The sequence below is a fragment of the Protobothrops mucrosquamatus genome, unplaced genomic scaffold, assembly GCF_001527695.2.
Source record: "Protobothrops mucrosquamatus isolate PMUCROS unplaced genomic scaffold, P.Mucros_1.0 scaffold36, whole genome shotgun sequence".
In the NCBI taxonomy this organism is placed as follows: domain Eukaryota; kingdom Metazoa; phylum Chordata; class Lepidosauria; order Squamata; family Viperidae; genus Protobothrops; species Protobothrops mucrosquamatus.
The window spans coordinates 167,651-180,945 of record NW_015386420.1 but is presented as its reverse complement, the minus strand read 5'-3'; the positions used below and the strand labels follow the sequence as shown (position 1 = coordinate 180,945).

At 36.4% G+C, this 13,295-nt stretch overlaps 1 protein-coding gene across 2 annotated transcripts in view; it reads left to right on the top strand.

The window, feature by feature from the left end:
- The first annotated feature begins 2,154 nt into the window (after positions 1-2,154).
- The window catches only part of LOC107283390 (kinesin light chain 1), a 33,412-nt gene continuing 22,271 nt past the window's right edge, over positions 2,155-13,295 (top strand). For both annotated transcript variants that reach the window (XM_015811284.1, XM_015811283.1), the window contains exons 1-10: positions 2,155-2,375; positions 3,590-3,854; positions 4,643-4,873; positions 5,164-5,242; positions 5,449-5,674; positions 5,912-5,999; positions 6,777-6,878; positions 7,164-7,337; positions 7,456-7,555; positions 8,038-8,090. In XM_015811284.1, the coding sequence (XP_015666770.1) occupies positions 3,606-3,854; positions 4,643-4,873; positions 5,164-5,242; positions 5,449-5,674; positions 5,912-5,999; positions 6,777-6,878; positions 7,164-7,337; positions 7,456-7,555; positions 8,038-8,090 (1,302 nt within the window). In that variant the 5' untranslated portion in view covers positions 2,155-2,375; positions 3,590-3,605. The remainder of the gene's footprint in view (positions 2,376-3,589; positions 3,855-4,642; positions 4,874-5,163; positions 5,243-5,448; positions 5,675-5,911; positions 6,000-6,776; positions 6,879-7,163; positions 7,338-7,455; positions 7,556-8,037; positions 8,091-13,295) is intronic.

Here is a 13,295-nt window from a genome sequence, read left to right as displayed (position 1 = left end):
AAGCAACTAAATTTCATTTTTAATGTGTGCCATTGTGCCCACAGTAAAAAATGATAATAAAATCTTTCTTTCTTTCTTTCTTTCTTTCTTTCTTTCTTTCTTTCTTTCTTTCTTTCTTTCTTTCTTTCTTTCTTTCTTTCTTTCTTTCTTTCTTTCTTTCTTTCCTTCCTTCCTTCCTTCCTTCCTTCCTTCCTTCCTTCCTTCCTTCCTTCCTTTCTTTCTTTCTTTCTACCCAGCCTTGAATCGGAGATGCCAAACTTGTTGGAAAACCCATAGTAGAGAAAGTTGTATCAAAAAATGCTTCTGAAAATTTATTACTTGTACAAATATTTGGATAGATCTTCATATGAATTTAGGAAAAGAATCTTATATTTCTTCTTCTTTTGTATATCTTCATTTTGCAGCATTCAGTTTTTTTCCTATCATTTTTTGATCATCCTGCCTTCTGTTGCAAAGTTTCTTCCTCCAGCCACTTTTATTGCCTTTTCTAAGGCAGATCCAAAAGTTACAAAAAGCTGAAAACTTTTCCAGATTTCCAGATCTTATGAGAACTGATGGTAAATAAGTGCTAGGAGGGGAAGTAGAAAAAGTGGACATGTTGATGTCTGTGTACAGTATTTAAAGCAAAATGTAAGAGCAGGTTGCAGACGTTTTGCTGACATTCATATTAGGTTCTACTAGAATAGTTTCAGCTTGCTTTTAGGAACCTCCCAAGAAATGCTAGGCGGAGGAGAAAATTGTACAATGGCTGATTTCTTATTTTTTTAGAATATCAAGTGGAAATATAGTGCCCATGGATTGGAATTAGACCAAACATTTGTACTTTTATTTTTTTACTGTTTCCTACCCAAATGGAACAATGAAAATAAATTATGCAAAGGGTGTCAGGCCTCTGCCCATCTGGCTGCTCATCAGCAGGAAACTCTCAAACCTGGACAGAATGGGACCAAATCTGGTGTGACAGGAGAAACCAGCAAAAGAAAGTTTGAGTTTGAAATTAAGCTGGATCCAATCAGGGTCTGAGGAGAAAAAAAATCAGGAAAAAAAATCCCCAAAGCATCCCTATGGGAGAGGCATTTGTGCAGCAGCTTGCATAGCTTCTGACTGCTTCATTCTTAAACATAATGTGACCCAGAATAGATAGAGCTTGTCTTAAAGGGTTGGAGAGGTTTCCAGAAGCCATGTTTTGCCTACCTTGATCAGAATTTCTGATTTATTGTAAAGGTAGTCAGCTCCTCAAGGTCATCACAAAACAACACCCAGCATAATTTTCAGTTCCAAGACTAGGCTGTATATAGGCTCCCTTAAGTATTCTTGGAAAATAAACATGGTGGGTGAGTAACATCCAGTGATGTGTTTGATTCGGAAAAAGAAATATAAAGTAAGCTGGGGTGTTAAAAAGCATTTTGCAGGAAGAGCAGCCAAATAGGATATTGAGAAGTAAAACCTCAGCAGTTTGCCTTCTGGTAGATGTATTTTTGTGGATTATCCATGGCCACTGTGGTATGCATTTTTGGAATGCACAAATCCCTCCCCCATCGGACAGCTAATTTAGAAAAGTGCCATATCCTCAAAATGCAAATCTATCCACAGTAGCCAAACTAAGATTGTGTGTCATTGTTCTAAAATAACAAATTCAGCTGTTAATTTGAATGTTGTTCTGTGAGGTATATGGAAGATTCCCAGAGAACTTACAGTAGCATCCATTGGTTGTGTACATGCAGCACTCTGAACCCAGAACCACCAGGCTAACAAATTATGGTTACTATGTTCCTATAACAAGCTGTTTCTAAACAAATAAATCATATGAAGGCTTAACATGGTTGTTTAGTTTTTAATTACATTTTAACCTACTTTGGTTGGTTGTATGAATCCCATCAGTATTCCTCTTTCACCAAAGAATTGTCTTTTCTTTCCTCAAAATGTCATGCAGGTTTATTTTCATGAGCAGACACACAGAGAAATACACTTGCATCTTTCTTCTTCTTGGGAAAAAAAATGCCCAGAGCACCTCCCATCCACTTCCTTATAGAATTGCTCTGGCCTTTTCTGAGCAGCCGGCAACCGTGCTAAGGGGGCTCCAGTTATCCTTATGTGGGTTGGGTTTGTTGTTGTTGAGGGGGATGTTCTGTTGGTCCCTCCCACAAGGGGGTGGTGGCTGTTGCCTAGCAAAGAACCCAGAATACACAGAGGTGGGACTACCGGAGAACAAAGGCAGGTCTGTTAATATCTTCCTCTTTCTTCTCCTTTTCTCTTCCTTCCTGGTCCGGCTGCCTTCAGTAATAGCTTGGCCTGCTGCCAACGGGTCATGTGGCCCAAGTTGTCCCCTTTGTATCTGCAGCACCGGGGCAGACTGCTCCAACCACTGTTATGAGGTAAGTTCCATGTAGGTGCGTTGTGTGTTGGATTGTCTTTTCTTTGAAGTGTAGATGAATCAGTCAGCCTGGATAGTTTGAACTGGATAGTTGCTATGTGTTTTTCACTGAACCAGGCAATGGCTTGGCAGAGGAAAAGAAATCAGAATTGTTTGTGATTTTAATAACAACGAATAGAAGGCTTGGTGAGACTGAGCAACACTTTCCCCTGCAGTGTCTATAATCCTCTCCTTTGAATCTTCACGTGCAAACTTTATTTGCACAGCTAGATAAAATTCATATGTTGTATTGTGTGATTGTGAAAGTTTACCAGCTTTTATTTGTTGAATGGTATGTTTCCGGCTTGTTTTGCTTGCGCCACTCTTCTTCCAGCTTGCTTTAGATTTCAGGTATATATAAATAGAGTTAAATATGCTCTCACATGGATAATAATTTAAAAAAAACCCTTTATTTCGTAGTAATACCTAGCAATTATATTTTTCAAAGATGTTCATAAAGATGCATGCTAATGACAGAGTCTAGATTGGAAGTAGAATCATTTTATTTTTAAGCATGTTGAACAATTAACTATCACAAATCCTAACACTAAACCTTTGCTTCCAAATCTCTCCCTCTTCAGTGAGTAATATCCCTGCTTCTTTTGGGCTGTGGTATAAGGATCAAGACCACCACCACCACTACTACTCCTCTTCCTCCCTTTTCTTCTCTAAATTGTACTTCTATTTACTTAACCTCAGAAAGTTTCTCTAATGTAGAGATTGCAAACAAAAAGAAAAAAAAATTTCCCTGTACTTTCTATTACTTTACTGGAAACATTCATTCCTGTTTGTTCATTCTGGATCTCTAATCACTGGGAAGAAAGTCTAATTCCTTATAATTTCTCCTGTGTTTTTAAATGACAGTTAAATCAGCCTTCTGGATTCCTGGGGTTATGGGGGCGGTGAGAGAATGTCAGTTTTGATGTAACTGCCATCTTTACCTCCATCTGCTCTTCCCAGTAACATGCTGTGCACCATTATTGCCATTTTGCACATTCTGCAAGGATGTGCAGTCTTCAAGTATGGTGGGAATTTCCTTTGTTTCCACTTTTCAAATGAAAAGATTAAATGGGAATAAGATCTTTATTCATAATACCACTTTGCTAGTTTAATCTTTCAGAATCTAAGTAACCTGTGGTCTTTACTAATCCCTTTATTTTTTCTTCCTAAATGGAGGTAATACTGAAAGATTATGTCCACTATGGTGTACCCCAGGGAGGAGAAAATGGACAAGCTAAGCCAAGAAGAGATTATCTCCAACACCAAGCTGGTGATGCAAGGGCTAGAGGCCCTTAAAAATGAGCATAACTCAATCTTGCACAGCCTACTGGAGACTATCAAGTGTCTGAAGAAGGATGAAGAAGCCAACTTAGTACATGAGAAAGCCAACCTGCTGCGCAAGTCAGTGGAGATGATTGAGCTGGGACTTGGAGAAGCTCAGGTGAGCTACAGTTTGTAGATGAATCAAAAAAAGCAACCAAATACAGGCAATCAAACATAAGGATTCTAATATACTGTCTAGAACAGGCATGCTTACTAAGTAAACATGGTTATGTGCATACCTTTTGTTTATGAAGTGCAGAATAGTCAAACTACCAGGCACAGAACACATTGGTAAATACTGTATTTTCTGAATGCTGGTTTGTAGTTTTATGATTGTATGGAGAGAATTGAAACCTGTATATAGTAATCGATACTTGGTTATGAGCAGAGAGGACTTAAACTTTGAGTTTCCACTTTTTGTCCATCTGCCTAAGCATTGGCTTTTTTTCTCTTTTGATTTAGGAAAAATGGGATTAATTGTTCAAAATAGCAAATATATGTACCGGTATCTATTCAAATTAAGGACATCAGTATGTCGGGTTTAGCCTTTGCAAATGTTTACAATGCAGGGCATACAAAGCTGATACGAATGAGATGAAGTATCCAATCATATTTGTTGTTCCTTTTCCTCCTTTCTGGCAACATTGTTCTTCTCTTTTTCCAAACCCCCCAAAAATAAAATGGAACAGGCATCTAAGATAGTTTATGTTACACAACACTGGGTTATGGTCCAAACTCATTATTTTGCAGTGTTTAAAAACCAATTCTTTGTACAATTCTACCTTTGGCTTGTTCCAAGGCCATAAGAAATATGCTCACTAATTTTTCTACAAGTCTTGGAATTCTGTTTGGTGATATGTATGTTTTCCTCAAGAGAGACATTTCTCCTTTTTTCTCTTGAACCAGGTCATGATGGCACTGTCAAACCACCTGAATGCTGTGGAGTCTGAAAAGCAGAAATTGCGGGCTCAGGTGCGCAGGCTATGCCAGGAGAACCAGTGGCTACGAGATGAACTAGCAAACACTCAGCAGAAGTTGCAGCGCAGTGAGCAAACTGTGGCACAGCTTGAAGAAGAAAAGAAACATTTGGAATTCATGAACCAGCTGAAGAAATATGATGAAGATGTATCCCCATCGGTGAGAATCTATGGGATAGAGCATCTGTGCTTACTGGAAGTTTCTGCATACAAAATAAGCTAGTAATAGCTTTCTCAGAGTTCCTAGTAAAACTACTTTGAGTTTGCCTCTACTGGGTATGACAGGCACAGGTTTACCTACCCTTGAAATTATTATCTTGAATTATCTTCCTGGGAAAAAGAATATTGTATCATTTGCATCAATGTTGGGCATAAAAACCTTGCAATACTAGTCCATAATGATCTCTCTCTACCCCTTTCTCTTGGTGCTTTTCTATATTAACATTTCAGGAAGAGAAGGAAGGTGATTCTACAAAGGATTCTTTGGATGACTTGTTTCCAAATGAGGAAGAGGATCAGGGACAAGGATGTAAGTTTCATTCTTTCACTCTTCCTTTGGGGAGAGCAGACACAAATACTGTATGAACTGCTTTTGAACTTCACTTCCTCCAAATATTCCATTTGGTTGAAAAATTAAGGATACAAAGAAGTGACAATTCTTATTGGTATAAATAAACCATAATATAGCATTGCATGCTGTGCTTCTTTATTTATTGATGTGATATGTATTTGCAGTACCTCATCAACACAGCAGTGCTGTAGCAGCTGCTCAGCAAGGTGGTTATGAGATCCCAGCACGCTTGCGTACACTACACAATCTGGTGATCCAGTATGCATCACAGGGACGCTACGAGGTGGCTGTGCCTCTTTGCAAGCAGGCCCTGGAGGACTTGGAGAAGACTTCAGGACATGATCACCCTGATGTGGCCACCATGCTCAACATCTTGGCCTTAGTATATAGGTGAGGAATAGAGAGGTAGACGGTACTTGCTTTTTGTGGAGATGGAACAGCATCTCAGGAACAGAAATGGGAGAGGGAGCATGAGAGAGGTCAGTGTAGTTAACCTGTATTGTGGCAACCTCTATTAAGATGGGATGTTATGTCTATGCAATGTAATCTCCCTATGTTTGTGTCATGTTTACATAAATTGTTGTCCCTCTATTTTAAACAGTATCTGCATCTAACATTTTGTTGCAGGGATCAAAATAAATATAAAGAAGCAGCTCACCTGTTAAATGATGCATTGTCTATTAGAGAGAAAACTCTTGGTAAAGATCATCCCGCAGTAAGTGGCTATTATTTCTTTCACTTCAAGGAGGATCCGAATATATAGAAATTGAAAAGTAATTGTGTCATTGCCTGGTCAAGTCTTCTGATTCCCAGGCTAATCCATATTTTAGCCATGGTAACTGAGGATGATCAGAATAATATATCTGGAGGGCACTAGATTGAAGAAAGCTGCTTCTGCACATAGACACACGCAGATAAAATAGACCTAATAAATAAACCACAAGGAAGGGAATCTGGCCAACCACTAATGGAGTATATATGCCTATAAGAGGCATTAATGAAGATGCACAGTATTAAGAAAGAACAGAGGACAAATGAAAAAATATCTTTTGACTTTTCACTGAGATGGAGCAAACTGAATCAAAAGTCTAGCTGTCTACACCTTTGTTTCCTAAACTGTAAGGCAACATTGGGCAAATAGCTTTATAAGGAAATCCAAGCATGTGATTACAGTAGTGACATTTGGGCCCAAATTTATAATTGTTTTATATTTAAAATATCAATACATATGTTGCTTTACAAATTGTTGGCAAAAAATACGTGGCTGAATAGAGCAACAGGATTTCTTAAAATAATATCCTGCTGAGAAATGGTGACACAATTAGGGCTCTGTTTCAGATATCCAGTTACTGTTAATGTTAATGCTGTCAGCTATAACAAATTGGCTCTCTAAAGGGTATCATTTTTTATGTCCAGTATTTGTGTGTATGTGTGTGTGTGTGTTTTGATTCTTCCTTAGTTTTGGTGCAATTGTTTCCACATCTCTGTGCAGGTTGCTGCAACCCTAAATAATCTAGCCGTTCTGTATGGCAAAAGAGGGAAATACAAGGAAGCAGAACCATTATGCAAGCGGGCACTGGAAATCCGGGAAAAGGTATTTTTGTCTTTCAGAAGCTTGAAGGAAGAAGGTTTAGGCTATGGGAGTGAGCGTATACAACAACTCTCACTGCTGACGATTCCTACAATAGATGCCTGTTTCAGAAAAGAAATATATTTTTGATGAATTGTACACATAATGAGTCTAATATGAATATAATCTGATGCCATGTATACAAAATTCAAGTTTCTAATGTATTTATGATGCAGTTTTCCCAGGAAAAGAAACATTTTGCAGAATTCCCAGAATTTTATAAACTATTCTTATCTGCTTCATTTTCAGGTTCTAGGCAAAGATCACCCAGATGTGGCCAAACAGTTAAATAACTTGGCTTTACTATGCCAGAATCAGGGCAAGTATGAAGAAGTAGAATATTACTATCGCCGAGCACTGGAGATCTACGAATCCCGCCTAGGGCCTGATGATCCAAATGTTGCTAAAACAAAGAACAATCTGGTGGGTCTGTTTGTTGATGTGAGAACAACGGAGGCAAATGATTATCTGAGATGAGGGGTGACTGGCTATGGAATGTGGTTTTGCTACTTTTATAACAATATCCCTTGTACTCTACCAGGCCTCCTGCTACCTGAAACAAGCCAAATACAAGGATGCCGAGACCCTATACAAGGAAATTCTCACCCGTGCCCATGTGAAGGAATTCGGCACAGTTGATGGTATGTACGTCAAAGAAGAAGAGGGCAACATGTGCTAAGAGACCAAGTCTTAGAAGGAGATCGAAACCCTTGAATGTTAATTATGAAGCTTTCTCAAACATTCCATAATTGTTAGGACAGATGTATGCAGGAAAGAGAACTTCTTGGCAGAAAGTAGGAAAAGTACACTATTCATAAGTAAATGAACTACTGATCTGTCTTATTTTTTGTACATGGAAATAGCACTCTATATCTGAATATGATCAAGAGCTATTTTTCTTTTGGACACATTTTGATAAGTAAATGATACACAATCTGTAAAGATTTTTAATTAGCGGTGAAGTACACTGTCTAATCTCTTGTAGTTTGCTTATCAAGTCTTTGCTTATTTGTTTACAAACAAGGGGAAAGGGATCTAAAAGCCAATATAGTGGAGCTTCCTCTGAAACTACCATTAGGAGGCATATAGAGAACTTTCCCATCTTCTTATCTTTTCTCTACAGATGAACACAAGCCTATATGGATGCATGCAGAAGAAAGGGAGAAAATGAGCAAGGTGAGGATGGGAGCAGTGCTCTCACAGGCATTGCAGTGCCAGCCTAAACCATCAAGTAACTGAAGGAACTCCTGAATGACAATTGGGAATAATTTTAGATTAGAAAAAAATTAACTGAAAAGAAGGACACAATCTTATAGTAAAATGATGTATAGTGTAGAGAGAGATACAAAAACCCTCTCTCAAAGCCCAGGTTTATGCATTTAAGCTGAATAAGTACAAGACAGATAAAAATAATCACTTATTCCTATTGTAACCTTGCTGTTAAAGAGTCCCAGTTCCAGTGGGACATTAGAACTTTTTCATCAAAATTGGGTCACATGTATGCCTTTTATCAGCTTTAGTTGATATGCCAACTGTATCCCTTCCTGGAAAAAAAACTAGCTCAGCGGTCAAATTGATCTATGAAAGAACTCACCAAGATACCATATTAGCCTTGTGTCAGAAGCGTTGCACAGACTGTCAGTTTATTTCCAAGTGAAACGCCAGTTGTTTCTAGACCTTTGTCACTTGGGTCTAGGCTGGTGAGGAGAATGCTTCTTTTCTATAGGATTCCCCATCCTTCAAGAAATCATCAGTTGTCGAATTGTGTGTTTGATGGTTAAATCTTTGGATTCCAGGTCTTTGAAATGTACTGCCTGATGAGTAGAAGAATATGTCATTTTTGTTTTTCTTTGAAAAAGGTCTCAAACCTATATTTTTTCAAACATGTAAAAATGTATATTCAACAATTAAATATAAGATTAGAGTATCATAAAATAGAGTATAGATAATCAGCAAATAGGATGGTTTTGAAAAGGTTGTGCAAATTCATAGAGAATGTAATCATTAATATTAATAGATACCAGTTATTTTCAGGATCAGGGCCAATAGGCCTCAGAACCAGTTCTTGGTAAGCAAAAGTATAGAGAAGGAATTCTTCTTTCTCTTTTATGAAGGTATTCTCAGGCATGAGATTGTGGGAACTAGATACTGTGCTATTCAAACCTTTGATCTGAATGAAGACAGTTTTCCTGTGTTTTTCAAGGTTCTGTGATGTGAACTGGAAGTGTTTGTCCTATTCTTCCCATGTCTTGCATATTTTCTCTTTGTTGTAGTGGATTCCTTAGGACATACTGGAAAATGGACAATGGAGGGATTTCAGCAGGTTCTGGGCCACAGACATTTCAGAACCAGAATGATAAAGCTTGCTGTTTTGAAAGGCCATCTTTAAACTTCTTAGATTTAGAAAATTTAATTATTAATAGTTTCCTAGATTGGGAGGAGAGAAAGTTAAGTTGAAAAGCCTCTGCATACTAGAGCTACACAAATCCAAAGTCCTTGGCTTTGAGCTTCTGCACCTCACTCTTGGAAAATCTGTACAATATATGGTCCATTACTATGAATAGAATAGAAATTCTGGTAAACTTCTGGGACATTTTGAACTAAAGTGCTGAATACATCATAGCAGTTTGCAAAGATGGCTTCATTCTCTGTTTTGTCTTGTGAAAGCTATTGGATTTTTTATTTTATTAATGTAAGCTAGTGGCTGATAACTGCTTCCAGCAGTAGAGAAAAATAGATATCTATTTCCTGGATTTTAGTACTTTATAGTACGTAGTTTCCCAAATCATTGCTATGATTGCTAGGCAGAATTAGCACTGCTTATCTTATTGCTATCTATTTGTCTTTCTGCACAATGCCTTTCTGTGAAATAGGTGGTTTAACGGGTGAAAAGGACTACATATGAATGTGCATTCATGTACTAAGTGGTACTAGTTAAAATATGTCAGCTGTTCTTGATTTCTGCCTATCAGTGCATTGTTACTTAAGTCATTGGTTGCATTTGTTAATTTGGACACATCCCATCTACTGACTTGGATACAAAAGCTGACTGTACCCATAGGATCATGCTGAGAAGTCTCTGAAATTAAGAACTCTTCGTGAAAGACTGTTAGTTTTTTATTGGTTTTCCCTGAATTTTGAGTGGAAAAAGATCTGACTCTTCATCTCTGGCATGTGTGAGGATTTTCCTTATACCAAAAAATGACACCATTAAATCAGAAACCTTCTGAGTTCAAGGGATTGGTTTGGACTCCTTTGATTGTGTTGTGTGATTTTATATATTTGTCATTTTGTAGTAGTAAGCATCAATTTACCTTCTAATCATTTTAATATCAGGTACTTTTGTTTCTACCAAACTTTTATGTCATAGTTTTCAAACTAATGGAAAAAGATGCCTACATGAAACATGATATTGACACCTTCTTCCTGAATACAGCTAATGGGATTTGCAATGGTATGTCATCCCAAAAGCAAATTGGATAATTTGATAAGGAGAGGAAAAGGCAAGGTAGCTGTTATGAGTGCAAAAGGTGTATAAACAGCAGACTCGCTGATCGTCAAAAGTGAATTTAGGTTCTCATTTGTTGAAGCTTAGTAAAATGCCAAATGAATCTTTGGGAAGAATGAAACAGATGAAAAATATTTAACAAATAAATAAATCAGTTAGATTTATGATTTTCAGGTATTTATCTTGCTAGAAAATATTTCTGAGAAATATTTAAGAAAACCTAGACAAGGAAACGCAAAGTATTCAGAGTTTAATATCCATCCATTTGTCTATGTAAATTAGTACCCCAATGTGATGCAAACAATAAAAATTCCACCTAATAACTTTTTCTTTAACAGCTAAGTTATATCACTTTTTCTTAAACACAGAAGTGAGCCGGAGCACTTCAGCATGACAACACAAAAGATATTTCCAAGCAGTGGAAAGAAATTAGATTATATGTTATTACTAGAATAATAGAGTACTATTTTAGTAATGTATTTATTCAGTTTCCATTGTCTTGAATGTCTTCTCCCACTAGACTACCTGATTTTTTTTTGTTTGCTTCATGTTATTAAAGGGCATAAAAACCATTTTACTAGAGCATTGCTTTTGTCACAATCTATATAGCCTAATGATGTCATAAATATGATGCTGTCCCAAATAGAACTAAATTCTATCTTACACATGGAATTTATTTCCACATAAGTGTGAAAGAATTAGATTTCTTTTCATTTCATTCCCTATGGGAAATTTGGGGATTGTAAAAATAGAATGAGGATAGCTAGTTACCATTCCTGTTGGGATGTTACATAAATAAACCTTGTGGGTTTTTCAAATTACATTTTATTAAGCTTTTTTAAGAGGAAAAAAGAGAAAAGGAGTAAATAAACATGTAGTGAATAAACAGAATTTACAAGTATTGTAGTATTAGGTTATCTTTTTCAAAATGTCATTTATTGGTTTTAAATAACTGAATATATTGTTTGGAAAATAAGTCATTTTATAATCCAACAATGTATCAACAGCAGTGGTCAACACAGTGTACATCATAAAACTGAAATAAAAAATTACAATAAACTTTATCTAAGGCTACTGAAGATCTGTTCTAAGAACTTGAGTTAGAATTTGAAATTTCAGATAGGGCACAGGTCCATCTATAGAATTATACTTAGAGCAGTTTCCAATTTGAGGGAAATTCGCAGATTTATTTTTGAAATTACAAAGATATTTTGGACATTGAAGCTTACTCTCACAACTTAATTAGCCATTCTGCAGAGGAAATAGTATTTTCTAATCAGAAGTATAGACTATTGCAGCACTTACATGTACAATGTTATTTTTGAATATTTTGGGGTAATACAAGGTTAATAATACTTAATTTAAAAAATATAAGATAGGTTGAAAAGAAATTCAACTTTTAGATTTTTTTTAGAATTTGTTTCATTCTGGTATAAATTATTCACCAAAATTGTTGCGCTTTCAACATAGCCACCAAATATGAAAAAAAAATCTGACCTGGCTGTTAAATTTCCAATAATTTTTAAAGAATGAACTATCCATTTTAGTAATCAAGACTAGAGTTTTGTAGCAGAGGTAAAATGCCCTAATACCAATTTTTCTAAGTATAGTATTCAGTGTAAACTTACTGTAGTTTTCCTCTCTGGAATTCCCATTGTTACTGTATATATGAATTACTATATCTAGATTCTGCATTCATTTAATCATACAGTCTTTAATTTGCTCCAGTTCTAAGTCATACATAAAAAAACCTTTTTTGGAAATAGCTGTAATCATTACATTTATAATCTTGGAAGTTTGTTGGTATTGTGAAGCCACTGAGATGGAGAACAGAAATCAACTGAGGAGAAAAATTACCTGTATTGCAAAAATGTATGGGTGTCAGCTCCTTGCCCTCTCTGTGCAATGTTCTAACCTTGCGTTCCAAATCAGCAATGAATAAGGCTGAGTATTGTTGATAACCATAGTTCTTTTTCCTCAAATTCCTTTCCTTCCAATCTATCCTGGAAATGTCCTAATAGCACATATCGAGCTGCAAATATATTTTGGTATCCTATACAGAAATATATAGATACTGATCTGTCTTTGCCACTATATTGCTTGGCCTACACAGGAGTGGCTGAAAATCAAGTTACTTTATATGGGAAAGATGCGAGAACCTATTTGAATTATGTGTACATAAAAATATTAATATGTTATACATCAAAATAAAATATTTGATTCTGGATGAATGATTTGCTTGTCCTGAAGACTCAGAAAGCAGCAAAGTGAAACAAGTTAATTGCAGGCTTTAAATGAGAATAAAACATGATATAATAAAGATAAATTCCACTCTTCATTAAATATTTTTTGTCCTAGCAAGTGGGAGGACGTATTATGAACTACTTGGGTCCTGTTCCTGTTGGGCTTGTAACAGGATTCAAAAATGGAATCTGACATCTAGGCTTCCTGGCAAAACCTGATTACCTTTTCATAATACATGCATGTCAGAGTACATATATTACATAACTTCCAAATCCAGTCCCTAGGAACTCCATGCAGGACATCCTGAACAACTGTAGTCAATAACTGAGCTAGATAGAATTATATGGCAACTACCTGTGTTTCTAACTTATCTGCCCAATACATTTGATATTTCAGTGTTAACTCTTAATAGGCTTTGAACCATCTAGTTATTAGGGAATTGCCTTGCCTGAGGGCATTTTGAAAATCAAAGTTGTATGCTATGGAATTGATGACTGAGCTGGAGTCCTTTCAGAAAAAGCTAAGGATACAAAAAATTTCAGTCATAATTTCAATGGAAAGTTGCATGACAGGATTCTTATGCACAGAGTTCACACTTATATGAAGCTGTGTCAGCCTACAATCCCACA